Here is a 15,210-nt window from a genome sequence, read left to right on the forward strand (position 1 = left end):
TCCAATTCTCATGTTAAGTGCACTATAGCTGAAAAGAATAGAGATGCTGCATTTGACCATTTCAAATATAGTATGCTAGAATTTTGCCAGCAGAAAGCAGGCAATTCTGGCATCCTGGATTTCAGGAGAGCTTAGCTCAATGAATGCTAAAAATATCACAGAAACATGCAACTATTAAGACTGTATTTCCCTCTCTAGCAAAGAGGGTTAACATTTATGTCACTGTCCATGACATTAAAGGTGCCTCAGATATCAGCATCTGTCAAAGATAATGAGAAAAAAATCATTTCAGAGAATGCACCCTGGCAGAAGGAAGGGACCTAGTAGACACAGGGGGGAATGGCAGCAGGTTACACTGCTTGTGCTGATAGGCAAGCTCCCTCCCAGGCTGCCTCACCTTCCCAAGTGCCCTAACACAACAGGCATGAGGCCCTGGAATAGGATGGACAGACAACTGATGATGTGGACAAGGTTTTCCTGCTGTGCTGATCCTCCTTTCTCTGCTGAACCCAAGGAACAGACGAAGATGTGACAGGGAAAGGGTTGGATATAGGAAAAGATTTTTCTCCTGAGGGTGGCTGGGCACTGGAACAGGCTCCCCAGTGAAGTGGTCACAGCACCAGCCTGACAGAGTTCAAGAAGTGTTGGGCAATGCTCCTGAGTACACAGAGTGAATTTTGGGGCTGTCCAGCACAGTGCCAGGAGTTGGACTCCATGATTATTTTGGGTCACTTCCGACTCACGATATTCTATAATAAACATAAGCTTAAAAACAGAAGAAACATTTTAAGCATTGATCAGAACAAGTAGCAAATTAACTTCCTGCTTTCAAGGTCTATTTTGAAAGGCTGGTGGTTGTTGGTATTGCTACAAGACCATATTAGTCCTTCCACAAAAGACCATTCCACATGTAATGGTTGAACGTGAAGTGGCTGGGACACTGAAGCAGGCCATGAAAAAGTTGAGATGCAGGAGTTAAGAGGAGAGAAGGCACACGAAAGGAATGAAACTGGGCAGATTAGGCATCTCTCCTTAGAAACTGGACTCAGCTGACAAGTTGAATGTACAGCATGTAACTTCACTTAGTTTATGATACAATGGGGATATATGCAACAGTATTTGGGGACTAAAAACTAGCATGGTTTTCCTCTCTCAAACATGCAATCATACAACACCAGCAGAGACAGGGAAAACTGCTTCCTTATCACTTGTCTCATTTATCAGTTTGCCTCAGACTCATGTACATGCTTCGCTATTTGTCAGAAATGGAAAACATTCCTGTACTTACTCAGAGGTATAAGTGTCTGATTAAACACACCACTTAGTGCAACCAAGCATGGCAGAACAATGGCTGTACAATACAACACAGCAAAATGAGATGAGTAACTGCAGGGAAAGGACAACTAAGTGCCTTTCATCAAGCATGCCATGAATAGGGCACACATCTTTTTCTGAGACATATCCTGAAGAATTTTGGCGCTTTGTAACAAACACGTCTCCTACAACAGTTCAAAGGCACATTCCAGAAACTAGGTTAGTGCTAAACAACATGCTATTAGTATCTCAAACACAAGGATGGTTTTAATTATCAAGCCAATGCACACCACCAAATCAGCAGAAACAGTGGGTTGCTTCCTTTTCCTCCACTTTCCAGGTACAATCTCCATCTGTTTCACGAGGCATTACCTACAGACCACTGTATTAACATATGGATTTCTGGGGCAGTAACTTAAACGGATTATAGAACTTGAAACAAAATTTTGTAAGGACCGAGTCTCAGGATTCTCAAAAATGAACAGAAGATGTCATTTTTCTATCTGAAATATTTTAAACTGTCACATCTTATTCAAAACCCAAGACAAATAACTTTTGTTCTATATGGGAACAGCTAGCATTTTAAAGGATTGCACGGTATTCATGCAAGAGAAGCGGAACACAGCTTCCCATGCTGGCATCTCAGAGTTCATCTCCCACAACTCTGCCTGACTAAGATTGAGATAAAGTTGCACTCATTAGTTCAAAATGTTCATGGTCACACGTCAATATTTGCATGCCATCAGTCTGGTATTCAGGCTTTGTGCAACAACAATGCCTAATGTGAAGAACATTTTTTCCAGTCTTTTGGTTTCCCTAAAACCAAATATGAGCAGCTGAGCATATTAATGTGAGGTTTCTTTATTCACTCTGAGTTTCTCTTGGTTACTGTAATACTACCAGTAGTAACTGGTTTGGGGTTTTTTCAACATATTTATAAAACTACTGTATGACCACTCTCATTTCTATACATTCATTTAGCTTGATCTGGATGTCACACCATACAATGATCTTTCTCACCATCATGCAAGCAGAATTTGTTCCAACAGCACTGGACTCAGAAACATACCCTAAAGGTACTTAAAAATAAATATAAACAAAGAATAATTCTGCATTTTTATTTTCCTAGCATATGCTTTGAAACTTTCTTTTATCTACTTGCTATGTACTTTTTCACACAGCCATTTTAAATTCTATTTTTTAAAAAGTATTTAAAATATGAGTGCAATCCTTCACTCTTCTAAGATTTAATCCAAAAACTAACTGAACAGTTAAAGATTAAATCCTTTTTTAAATAAAGGTGGTGGAGGACTGGATTTCACTTTGGACTTTTTAACATAATAATTTCCTTCGACCATCATTGTCAAGCCAAACCCAAAGGCAGGCCTTAAGTCATATGGAAGTGAGGACCTTTACGCATCCCGACTAAAAAGTTATTTACTCTAAAATGACAGTTTACACCCTCATCACACTTTTCCCTTCCCTTTTCTCTTTTTCTACTCCAACAAAGATAGGCTCTTTGCAAAGACTTTGGATAGATTAGATCTCAAGGACAGGAAAATGACAGCAGTTTAGAACAAACTTCTTTTGATCCCCATCAAGGAGGATATCAGCTAATTGCTTAATTCTCACCAAGTTTGGCTGAACAGCTGTAATTTTAAAAAAACAAAGTAAGATAAGAAAACAAAAAATGTGAAAAATTTAGTTAACTATATAAAAACAAAGCAGTGCCAATATTCATACTTACAGGCTGAGGCTGTTCTGCAATACAGCAGTTGAAACACAACCAGAACTCACTCATTGTTTCCAGTCTGAAGTGGGAACACGGACGAAAAGCAGTACTCTTTTGTAAATCTGTCTGCAGGTAGTAAGTTCTTTGAACAGGTTTATTTTTAATGGCTCCAATATTAAAATATTCTTTTCTGTTGAGCTCTTCTCCAAAGACAAGTCAGTCCCAGGACAAAGAACTTGAAGGCAAAAAGTTATTTTAGAGTCTTCTTCCAGAAGGTTGGTCCCAGCACCAGAAAAATATTACGTATGCTTCTTTGGTCCCTAGCGTTACGTGAACCTGAAAACAAAAGTACATTAATTAAAAAGAGAGAATATAAAGAATCTCAACCTCCAAGCAAGGCACCTACACCACTGATTTTTTGATAATATCCTGAATCACAGACTGAAGAGACATTAGCAAACAAGTCATGCGCTTTTTACTACAGTAAGGACTAAAAACAGCTTATACCATACATCCAAATAAGATTTACAGTAATTTCATGACTATAAGGCGCACCCTTTTGACTAAAATTTTCCCTGGAACCCAGAAGTGCGCCTTATAGTCCGGTGCGCCTTATCTGATGGACAAAGTTCAAAAAAATTGCCTACCCGGAAGTGCGAGCTGCGAGCCACGGGGGGAGCTGGCAGGGCCATGGCTGCCAGGTGGAGGTTGGGCGGAGCAGGGGCGGGCACGCCCCGGCCCTGTGGAGGCGGAGCCGCCCCTCCAGAGGCACGCCCGGGCCCCGTGCAGGCGGAGCCGCCCCTACAGAGGCACGCCCCAGCCCCGTGCAGGCGGAGCCGTCCCTCCAGAGGCACACCCCAGCCCCGTGCAGGTGGGACGGCCCCTCTAGAAGCACCCCCTGGCCCCGTGGAGGCAGAGCCGCCCCTCCAGAGGCACGCCCGTCCCCGTGCAAGCGGGACGGCCCCTCTAGAGGCACCCCCTGGGCCCCATGCAGGCGGCACGGCCCCTACAGAGGCACGCCCGGGCCTCGTGGAGGCGGAGCCGCCCCTCCACAGGCACCCTCCAGCCCCGTGCAGGCGGAGCCGCCCCTCCACAGGCACCCACCGGCCTCGTGGAGGCGGAGCCGCCCCTCCACAGGCACCCACCGGCCCCGTGGAGGCGGAGCCGCCCCTCCACAGGCACCCACCGGCCCCGTGGAGGCGGAGCCGCCCCTCCACAGGCACCCATCGGGCCTCGTGGAGGCGGAGCCGCCCCTCCACAGGCACCCACCGGCCCCGTGGAGGCGGAGCCGCCCCTCCACAGGCACCCACCGGCCCCGTGCAGGCAGCACGGAGGGGTGGTGGCCATAGCCCGGCCCGGAGAGGCAGCACGGAGGGGCGGTGGCCATAGCCCGGCCCGGAGAGGCAGCACGGAGGGGCGGCGGCCATAGCCCGGCCCCGGAGAGGCAGCACGGAGGGGCGGCGGCCATAGCCCGGCCCCGGAGAGGCAGCACGGAGGGGCGGCGGCCATAGCCCGGCCCGGAGAGGCAGCACGGAGGGGCGGCGGCCATAGCCCGGCCCCGCCGGATGCAGGCGGGCCTGGGGCCCCGCGGCACCACCCCTGCCAGGTACAGGCGGGCCCGGGGGTCAATGACTGCCGGGTTGAGGCGGGGCCTCGGCCAGCAACCGCGCGGAGGGAGCTGGGGGCGGAGCCTCGCTGCAAAAAAAAAGTGCGCCCTATAGTCCGGTGTGCCTTATCTGATCTACAAAGTTGTGAATTTTGCCAACTCCCGGCGGGTGCGCCTTATAGTCCGGTGCGCCTTATGGTCATGAAGTTACTGTACACTCCAACTTTGGTTAGACGAAGCGATACCAAGAACTGGCGTCCAATCTTTTGGCAGTCATCTTGATTTCTTTCTAACTTTCAAATGTCATTTCAGAAAGTGATAATTGTCCATACACCACTTTATGCTTCTTAGGGATTCATGCTTGTTAACACATCATATTTCTCAATGGAAAAGAAACCCAGTCCATTCACAGTGTGAGATTTAAATGGTATTTAACCTCAACCCTGCTGCACAATTGTCAATCAAAGGTATGCTCTCCTAAATGTCGAAGAAACAAATACATTTTGGTATATGGAAAATTTACAAAATGGTTGGACCTGGTCAACACAATGTATTTTCCTTCCACGCTCTTCTACCCCATGCTTCATTTACAGCTGACTTCAAAATAGGGTATTAGTTGTAGACTTTGAAATTGTTTCCTTAAACCTCTAAAACTCCTCAAGTGGAACAAATGAGGCTCCAGATTCCAACCATTCCTTTGTTCAAATAATGTTTGTTGGTAAACCTCCATTCTGGTTTCTTTCAGTAGAAGTGCAATAAAAATTCCTGTGAGACTTCACTTATCTTGCTGCATATCATAAACTTTACTTGCAGAGAAAGTCAGATGATGAGTATTCAGAAGTTTTTACAGGCACATTCCTTAATAATTCTTTATACAACTGCATCTTCACTCACACAGATGTTTGCACAACTATTATTTCTATGCAATTCCTCACAGTATGCAGTGGTTTGGAGGCTACATGCAATGCATGAAACTATGCATATATATGTACGCAAGTTCTGTGGCAGAGCAGCTCCACTTTGCTACCACCTTCACTAGTTCTCCACGTGCCAAGCACATGAGCAAAGGTGTCCCCCTCATTTACTGCACACATGCCAAGTCACTGCACTGTGTGGCCATGACTAGCGAGATACTTTGCAGGACTACTGTCTATAACACACACACAAAGAATACAGCAGAACCTTTCCCACACTATATCCAAAGCCTTTGGGAAGCTCTCAGACTTCTTAGCTTTTAAGCCACTAACTGAAACTCTTTGAGAAACAAATCCATGATGCAGTAAAAATATCTGAATGGCAAAACTCCAGTCAAAGTACTTGCGCCTCCTAGTTTTGAAAAAAAATCAATTGATAGTGTCAAAATTAGGTTTATCAGCCTAGTTCTGGTATTCCTGGCTTAGAGATCAGAATAGGAAGAGGGGGGATATGCTAGGTTATCCTATTGCTAACACCATATAAAACCAAGCAACTTTATTAAACAGGATACCTACAGGGCAAGAAAGAAACCTAAACAAGCAAACAATTCCCCACTCTGCCAAAAGTACTTCTTTTTTTTTGCAAAAAAACCAAACCTTTTGCTTCTCATGTATTTAAAAAAAAAGGTCTTAGGACAGTGCTAATGTGACATATTTTAACTACTTAAGAGAAGATTTTCCTGCTACAAAGATCAGCATCTAAATTCCATGAATGAATCAAGAAATTTAATTACAGTAATTTCACGACCATAAGGCGCACCGGACTATAAGGCGCACCCGCCAGGAGTTGGCAAAATTTGCAACTTTGTAGATCAGATAAGGCGCACCGGACTATAGGGCGCACTTTTTTTTTGCAGCGAGGCTCCGCCCCCAGCTCCCTCCGCGCGGTTGCTGGCCGAGGCCCCGCCTCAACCCGGTAGTCATTGGCCCGCAGGCCTGCCTGTACCTGGCAGGGGCGGTGCCGCGGGGCCCCAGGCCCGCCTGCATCCGGCGGGGCCGGGGCATGGCCGCCACCCCTCCGTGCTGCCTCTCCGGGCCGGGCTATGGCCGCCGCCCCTCCGTGCTGCCTGCACGGGGCCGGTGGGTGCCTGTGGAGGGGCGGCTGCGCCTCCACGGGGCCGGTGGGTGCCTGTGGAGGGGCGGCTCTGCCTCCACGAGGCCCGGGCGTGCCTCTGTAGGGGCCGTGCCGCCTCCACGGGGCCGGTGGGTGCCTGTGGAGGGGCGGCTCTGCCTCCACGGGGCCAGGGGGTGCCTGTGGAGGGGCGGCTCCGCCTGCACGGGGCCCGGGGGGTGCCTCTGGACGGGCCGTCCCGCTTGCACGGGGCCGGGGGTTGCCTGTGGAGGGACGGCTCCGCCTCCACGGGGCCGGGGGGTGCCTCTGGACGCGCGGCTTCGCCTGCACGGGGCCCGGCGTGCCTCTGGAGGGACAGCTCCGCCTGCACGGGGCTGGGGGGTGCCTCTGGACGGGTCGTCCTGCTTGCATGGGGCCGGGGGGTGCCTCTAGAGGGACCGTCCCGCTTGCACGGGGCCGGGGTGTGCCTCTGGAGGGACGGCTCCGCCTGCATGGGGCCGGGGTGTGCCTCTGGAGGGACGGCTCCGCCTGCATGGGGCCGGGGCGTGCCTCTGGAGGGACGGCTCCGCCTGCACGGGGCCGGGGCGTGCCTGTGTAGGGGCAGCTCTGCCTGCATGGGGCCGGGGCGTGCCTCTGGAGGGGCGGCTCCGCCTCCACGGGGCTGGTGGGTGCCTGTGGAGGGGCAGCTCCGCCTCCACGGGGCCGGGGGGTGCCTGTGGAGGGGCGGCTCTGCCTCCACGAGGCCCGGGCGTGCCTCTGTAGGGGCCGTGCCGCCTCCACGGGGCCATGGGGTGCCTGTGGAGGGGCGGCTCCACCTCCACGGGGCCGGGGGCTGCCTGTGGAGGGGCGGCTCCACCTGCACGGGGCCGGGGGGTGCCTGTGGAGGGGCGGCTCCGCCTCCACGGGGCTGGAGGGTGCCTGTGGAGGGGCGGCTCCGCCTCCATGGGGCCGGGGGGTGCCTCTGGACGGGCGGCTTCGCCTGCACGGGGCCAGGAGGTGCTTCTAGAGGGGCCGTCCCGCCTGCACGGGGCCGGGGCGTGCCTCTGGAGGGACGGCTCCGCCTGCACGGGGCTGGGGTGTGCCTGTGTAGGGGCGGCTCCGCCTGCATGGGGCCCGGGCGTGCCTCTGGAGGGGCGGCTCCGCCTGCAAAGGGCCGGGGCGTGCCCGCCGCTGCTCCGCCCCGCCTCCACCTGGCAGCCATGGCCCTGCCGGCTCCCCCCGTGGCTCGCAGCTCGCACTTCCGGGTAGGCAATTTTTTTGAACTTTGTCCATCAGATAAGGCGCACCGGACTATAAGGCGCACTTCCGGGTTCCAGGGAAAATTTTAGTCAAAAGGGTGCGCCTTATAGTCGTGAAATTACTGTAATTTTAAATAGCAAGATTAACAAAGAAAACCTTGACGGAATAATTACTCTGTTCTTCTCTGCAGGCTCAGAATTTGCAAGCTACACAACTCTTTTCCAAATTTGATTCAATATGTTACAAAATCAGAAGTAAAACAGTTAACTTCTGTTAAGCATGTAACATTTGACAATTCCAGTCCAGTGCCTGTACAGCTTATGTCTCATTAAGACCTCATTGAATTATTTCTAAGACAGAAGTGTGAAGGTTTTCTGAAACATAGCAACACACCCCCAATGTTCAGATTATGAGAAATTTAGAAATCAAATAATCAAAGTTAGCATTTTGAAATTTGGTGTACTGTAAGCTGCTAGAGCAAGAAATGGGTATCATACAGTGGGCTTTTCTTGCTGTGCAAGTGCCCCAATATCCTGATCTGTAACCCCTAAAACTATGATACTTGTTACTTCCTTACAATCTTTTTTGACAAAGTCCATAACTGACATATCACATTCTTGTTCTCACGGAGAGCTAACTTTGATCTGTCTGTTACACCCAAGTACAGAAAACATACATTGAAGGGTAGGGAGATTCCTTTTGTGGATCTGTCTCTGTGTTTGCTCACTGATTGCTGGCACACACCTCCAGCTCATTGCATCCTAAAGCACCGTGCTGAGCTGCAGCCTTGGGAACAAACCTGAAGGGCTTGTACAGGCACCTGTGAGGCTGGGAAGCTCTTCCTGTTTACTGAAAACCCAAGGGCGCAGAAGTTTTGCTCTACACAGCCACTCTCTGCATGCAGGACTTGTGACCTCCAGGACAGTCAAAACTGACTTCCTGCCTTAGATCTAAAGCTTTTGAATGACAAAGCCAAGCTAAAGATTGTAAATAATAATCTCTGATTGCATGTTTATTCTTAAAAAGGTGTTTTCAGTTGTATAGCCTGTAAAGTGCTACATTTGCCTTCAGTTTGGTGGTTCTGCAATCACTAACATTTTTTCAATCTGTTGACTTTTAATTGAAACATACAGTTGATGTATCAGTATGCTTGGAGAAGCAGGTCTGGAGAAAACTGACATTAACTGCACCTCTTAAAAGGCAAACAAATGCTTAGCAGTATTTGTCAGAGCTCTGGAATTTCCTACGCCTTCCCAGTCACCTAAACAAATAATTTTTACAGTAATCATCAAGTATAAATCTGTTGCACCAACATGGAAAAAGTCAATTAAGCTGAAAGCAAAAATGTGCATTGGTGCTGTGATGTTCATGACAATACACTATAACTTCTCTTACACTGAAAGTTGCTTGTTTAAAGAACAACTAGAAACAGGAAAATTCTGCTGCTCTTTTCCAAATTATTGGTTATAAAGGAAAAAAGAAAGAAAGAAAAAAAAATCAAAGCAGCCTACAGCTTCTAGTCAGGTAATTATACAATATCAGCACACTCGCAATCTCATGGGAAATTGTTCCTGCAAAGCTTGAACTGCACCCCAAGCCTAGCTGCAAACAACGAGGTCTCAAAATATATAAAGTATTTCACATCTAGTTCTCTGCTTTTTCATAGGATTAAGATTTGAATCACATACTCATAGAATGGTCTGGCTTGAAATGCACTTTAGGGAATCATCTTGTTCCAGCCTCCCTTCCATGGGAACACCTTCTACCAGCCCCGGTTTGTCAGGGCACCATCCAACCTGCCTTGAACAGTGTCAGGGATGGGGCATTCACTACTTCTCTGGGAAACCTGTTCCAATGTCTCACCACCCTAACATGGCATTGTTTGCAGCACTGCTGCATTTCTCTTGCCAGATGAGCACAACAGAGGTTGAAGAACACGTGTCAGGGTAACAGCTCTGCCATCCTTTGGTTTTGCTCTTTGCCCAGTTTACGGTGCTCAGAGTGGCAGAACAATGTAGAGCTCATGATGAAAGGACAAGATAATTACTCTGTCTGAACCAGAAACTTATCAGAGTGATGAGTCATACAACTTATTTTAGAGCGGATGATTCACACTAAAAAAAATACAGGATTATCAGGCTGAACAACTTTGTTGCATTTTAAGGCTTATATATTTTAGTTATGATATCAACTTCATAGCATTTATAGAAATTCTAAGTATGAAGAAATCAAGATTTTTAAAGACTGTTTAAAATTTATAATGAAATACCAATAAGGTAATTTTTGTTACTCTAAGGTTTATTCTACAGTGGCTGGTCTAAAACCAAAACTACTGCTTATTGTTAAATACCAGTCAACAAAGAGTAAGTGCAAGCACTGCATTAATGAATAGTGGGCAAAGCACATTTTGTTACAGTATCATCCATTTTTCTGTGATAGTACAGTATAGATTTTCTGTGAGAAATACGCAGAGCAGGAAAAGGAGGAAAGGTAAACTAAGACATCAATTTTCCCTCTGAGCTTTTCAAATTTATTCATATAGAGAAGGTCAGACAGCATTTACCTTAACTGATCCAAACAGGAATATGCACTATGCTGTGGAGAGTCAGTTAAAATAAAACTACTTACTAATTATACAGCTTGAGAACAGCCTGATCTTTTTAAAAAGGCATCTATATAGTTCCTTTTAAGGGTGAACTTTCTATATCCTTTGCCTGTACACTGTTCACTGTGGCCTTAAACAGGAAATGTGGTAACAACGCTCTTAGACAATCACTTGAAGCAAATAAAACCACAGGAAGACAAAAAAGAAAATTACAGGTGCTAGCATCTGAATGTAACGGCGCTTGCTCCAAAGCTCAGACTACTACTGAAGGAGAATGGGGAAAAAAGGGTAAAAAAAAAGCAAATCATGAACAAAAATCATGCCATGTCATGGTATATCATGACACAACATGACATGGCATGATAAGCACATGTAGTCACAAAGTCACGACCAAGCCCACTACTAGAATTTTAGTCTCAAGTACTTCACAAGAAAAAGCTCTGCAGCTTTTCTTACTATAAGAGATTCATCCCATTAAATACATGGGTATTTTGATTTGCTGTTTTTTGCCTTAAAGGCTTTGAAAAGCTATCTTTTCTTTCAATCCTGAAAGCTGTAAGTAGAAAAATCATTTCTGAATCTATTTTTAAGACTTCTTTCACATTTTGCACTTTAAATTTCTATTGGAGCCACACTATTTCCTCTTGATGATGACTAAATAAAGTCATGTAGCGACCAGAAATGAGGGGAGGAGAGGACTAAAGGCGTGTCTAAACCAAGAGAGAGGTTGTGCTCATGCACACTTACACACACTTACAGCTGTACCAACTGGAGGACACTCTCCAGCTCTCAAATGAAGGGAGAGGTGTTTATTAATTTGCCAGTCTCAATTTTTGAAATAAAAAAATCTACAAGAAGCAAGAGATTTTTAACAAAGACAATCTACAGAGAAAGTTGTCTCTTTTAATGAATTTTGTATCAAAAGCTTTATCTTGTTGGGGAAATGAACTTACAGAAGTGCTCTTCCTTAATTTTCACAACAAGAACAGACACTCCTGGGCACTTTGACACTGATTTTAATGCAGCAAATTACGTTTTGCACTTTCAAATCCTGAGACACTTGAGCTACAAATAACTCTGGCTGCACAAAAGACAACATTCATCATCAACATAGCCTGAAAAAGGCTGAAATTCTTTTTTAATTTCCTCATAATCTTCCCATATGGATTCTGCCTTAGTGCCTCCCAAGTGCCTTAGGGTTTCGTTTCAAGACATTTAACAACATTCTTCAAAGTCCGAGTCAGATTTTCTTGTACATTTTTAAACCCTGAATGCATATGTCCTAACTCTGTAAAAAGGTTATTTTATTCATGTCTTTAGTAATAATGAGCAAAACTGTATCACAAAGTGGTAAGACTATAGGGCTTTATTTTGGGATTATTGATGATTTGGAGTCGATTCTTACTTTTTGCCCCTATTAATACTGAAACAGCTTTCATGAATATATTTCCTTAAGCAAACTATAAATAGTTTGTACTTGAGATCAAACTCAACACAAATTAATAGCCATAAACAATTACTATTATAAGAGCAATTTGCTTCTGAGTTAAAGGTTTGAAATACTTATGAAAACAAGGGAATAGGATGAAGGTACTATTTAAGCTTACTTAAAGGAGACAGATGGGGTGATTTTTTTAAATTGTTGTTGCTAATAGTACAGCATCTAGCTTTTGGAACAATCACATCTTACACTGGAACCTCTCCAGTTTTTGTGCTTTCAGTTTGTAGGAAGCCATCACAAGCTCCCCTGCTTGTACCCACCTGGAATAATGGGAGGGCAGCAAAAGATACAGGAAGGAAACCACAGTAAGTTTTTAAGGAGAAATACTAGGTTTTCCTTATCAGGTTGCTGAGAGGTAGCTGTAAAGAAAGGGGACAGCAGGAAAGCACACAATTCTGTAAAGTAAAGAACAGCTGACCAAGTATGACGGTAAACACATTTGCAAGTGCCATCTGTGAGGTTGAAGCAGGAAGCCCTCAAATATTTACTTTTTTTTTTTTTAATACATTCCCATCTGCAACTGCCTTTTACTCTGTAGCCCTTCAGTTGCATTTATTTATTTCACCTGAAGGATCCAGCCCTTGAAAGGTGCTTACTATTTTGTGCATAGAACCAACAAATGAGACAGTATCACCTAGTCATGTTAAAATTCCTCATGTCCAGTTCCACTTCAAAGCCTCTCCTGACTTTAATTAATAACTACTTCTGATATATATGCGTTCAGTGCAGTTTTCTGAAACAGCCAATTCATAGCTGATACTGTTCTACACACTTACATGCCCATGGCAACCTACTTCTCTTGAAACCACAGCACTGAAGATCTAATAGTTCTGCACTACAAAAATACAGAAAACTAATAATCCAAAATTTTTGACAAATAATAGGAAGGCAATCCCAAGACTTAATGTTAGGCTAGGTGTATTTTGCCCTACCTCCAAAAACAGTTAGCTAAGAACAAGTGAGAAGCCTTTGAGAATTCACTTCTAAGGTTTAGAAAATCTGATTTCATACTGACTTCCTATTTGCATTTTAAAAAAAAAGTTAGACAAAGTTTTAAGGGGTCAATAACATTTTCTTCTTAAGTGGCAAGTCCTATAGAAAGAAAAACAATGCTTTCCTCAGACGGCTTCCTTGTTACTTGTAACAGGTAATACCAGTCAGGGAGGAAAAAAATAAACAGGGCAAAGTGCTGGTCCAAGGCAAACCATCAACAATATACCACTTCTGTAAAGAATGGAAGGAAAGAAATCCCCAAACAAACTAACCTTCCTGAAAAATGCCCAGTTATTACTTCTACAGTAATGATGGGGAACCCTCAACACTGGCATCCAGGGAGATCATCCTTTTAAAAACAGTGCAGCATTGGAGAGAACAGAACGGTCTGTGCTCATGACATACTATGTGGCAGACCATACAAGCTACTGACGGGACCCTCACCTGTTTTTAGTATGACAATTGACAAAAAGCATTACTCACAGCATTTATAATGTACTTTTTTCCACAGGAAACTAACACAAAGTAATTTCCAAGGAAAGTTTGGGACAGATTACAGGAGTAAGTGTGAAAAAGAGAAGAAAAAGGTCATTAAAAGTGCAAGAGTTCACAGACGCAAACTCTTAACATCACAGTAAGTGTTTAATTTCAAAAAATACATCACTATGACACACCACTATTGCAGATTTTTACCAGCCATGGTAAAACAGCACTGCAACATAAGTCTGACGTTGTACCTAAAGGCCTTTTAATATACTTCAGTAAATTATTGTTGCCATTTCTGCTGTCCCAAATGCCTGGTGCACACTTGTCAATTTACACACTGAGACAAGGGATTTCTACTTGTGCAAAGTATGAGCTAGGTGGCAATCCACAAAGGCTGGCTCCCCAGTCATCAAAATTTTACACCAGCTCTGCATTTTAGCAAAGAAATCACAGTTCATTGTCTTCAAGTTAGACAGTTCTTGTATTAATTAGTATTATACCTTCTACTGGTTAATAAGTCATTATAATAATTAGTTCACATATGCAGGTCTCTTTAGTTGGGCTGTGAGTCGTGGTCCCTGTCTCCCTCTGCCAGAATCACATTTTACCCAGTTAGAGCCAGTCTCACAACAGTTGCTGCGTTTGCTCTATTAGTTTCTTCCTTATCTTAGAAGTTATGCCAAAAGTCCTTGTGGCACATAAATTCTGCTTTGTTTTTGTCCACTATCAGCAGTACTTTCTTCTCCCCAAGCTTTGTCAACCTCCCCTTGGGTCTGAGATCACAGAAGAATGTCAAAGCCTAAATCTTAACACGGCAATTCTACTTACAAGTAATTCAGCTAATACCTGGACATCACTTCTTCACCTCCCACTCAAGTACAAAACAATTATGAGACCAAGTGCAGCAAGCAAAAGCAGTCTCACATTTTGTGGGACTGGATAATTTCACTGTGTTACCCCATGAAACTGCCCAGGATTCACATGAGGCCATCTGAGAAGCCAAATGAACCATCTCTGTTCGAGTCCTCCTTGGTATGTGACAATGCCTGCTTCAAATGGGAAGAGTGCTTCAGCAGGATGTCTCTGCTTTAAATTTCAGTTCCACGGCTTGCAAACAACAAAACATAAGTAGGCTTTTGTTCGAAGTACATGAGAACTGCTTCTTTTTAATCTACCTTTTAAGGTCTTACCAGTTACTAATATTTGAGCCCTTCTATAATTTCTCAGTTTTAGCTCATTTAGATGATCTGAACTCAGTGTATGCATCCATATGCAGGCACATGGGAGATGGCTCAAAAAAACTTCAAAAGTTACGACAAATCACATTTTCAAAGAAACTTTGGGTAAGTCTAGAGTAGAAGTGCAATTCAGAACTTCTCAGAGGTTGTAGCCAGAGGTCTGTGAGTTCATGCAGTCCATTTTTTCAAGTGTGCCAATTCCCAAGAACAGTCTGTTGTTACTGCCCAGTGTACTGTACTTTCAGAACTCACCTAAATGACCACTCTGCAGCCTAACACAAGTGACATCTCTTGGCTTCAACTTCTACCACTGTTACTGTTTGCCCATTTGAAGAGCACTCACACAAGAACCACACATACACAAGTATAAATTAGGCTTACACTGGTCTGAAGTGGTATCATTTTTCCTGACTAGACACTTGAGAACAACATATTAAACACCCAGTTTAT

The 15,210-nt window shown here is 45.0% G+C and overlaps 1 protein-coding gene across 5 annotated transcripts in view; it reads right to left on the bottom strand.

The window, feature by feature from the left end:
• CDC42SE2 (CDC42 small effector 2) overlaps positions 1-15,210 on the bottom strand; it is a 92,157-nt gene that overhangs the window by 32,423 nt on the left and 44,524 nt on the right. For all 5 annotated transcript variants that reach the window (XM_033085796.1, XM_033085792.1, XM_033085794.2 and 2 more), the window contains one exon: positions 3,062-3,382. In XM_033085796.1, coding sequence (XP_032941687.1) covers positions 3,062-3,115 — 54 coding nt within the window. In that variant the 5' untranslated portion in view covers positions 3,116-3,382. The remainder of the gene's footprint in view (positions 1-3,061; positions 3,383-15,210) is intronic.

The sequence above is a fragment of the Catharus ustulatus genome, chromosome Z (genome assembly GCF_009819885.2).
Source record: "Catharus ustulatus isolate bCatUst1 chromosome Z, bCatUst1.pri.v2, whole genome shotgun sequence".
Classification (NCBI taxonomy): Eukaryota; Metazoa; Chordata; class Aves; order Passeriformes; family Turdidae; genus Catharus; species Catharus ustulatus.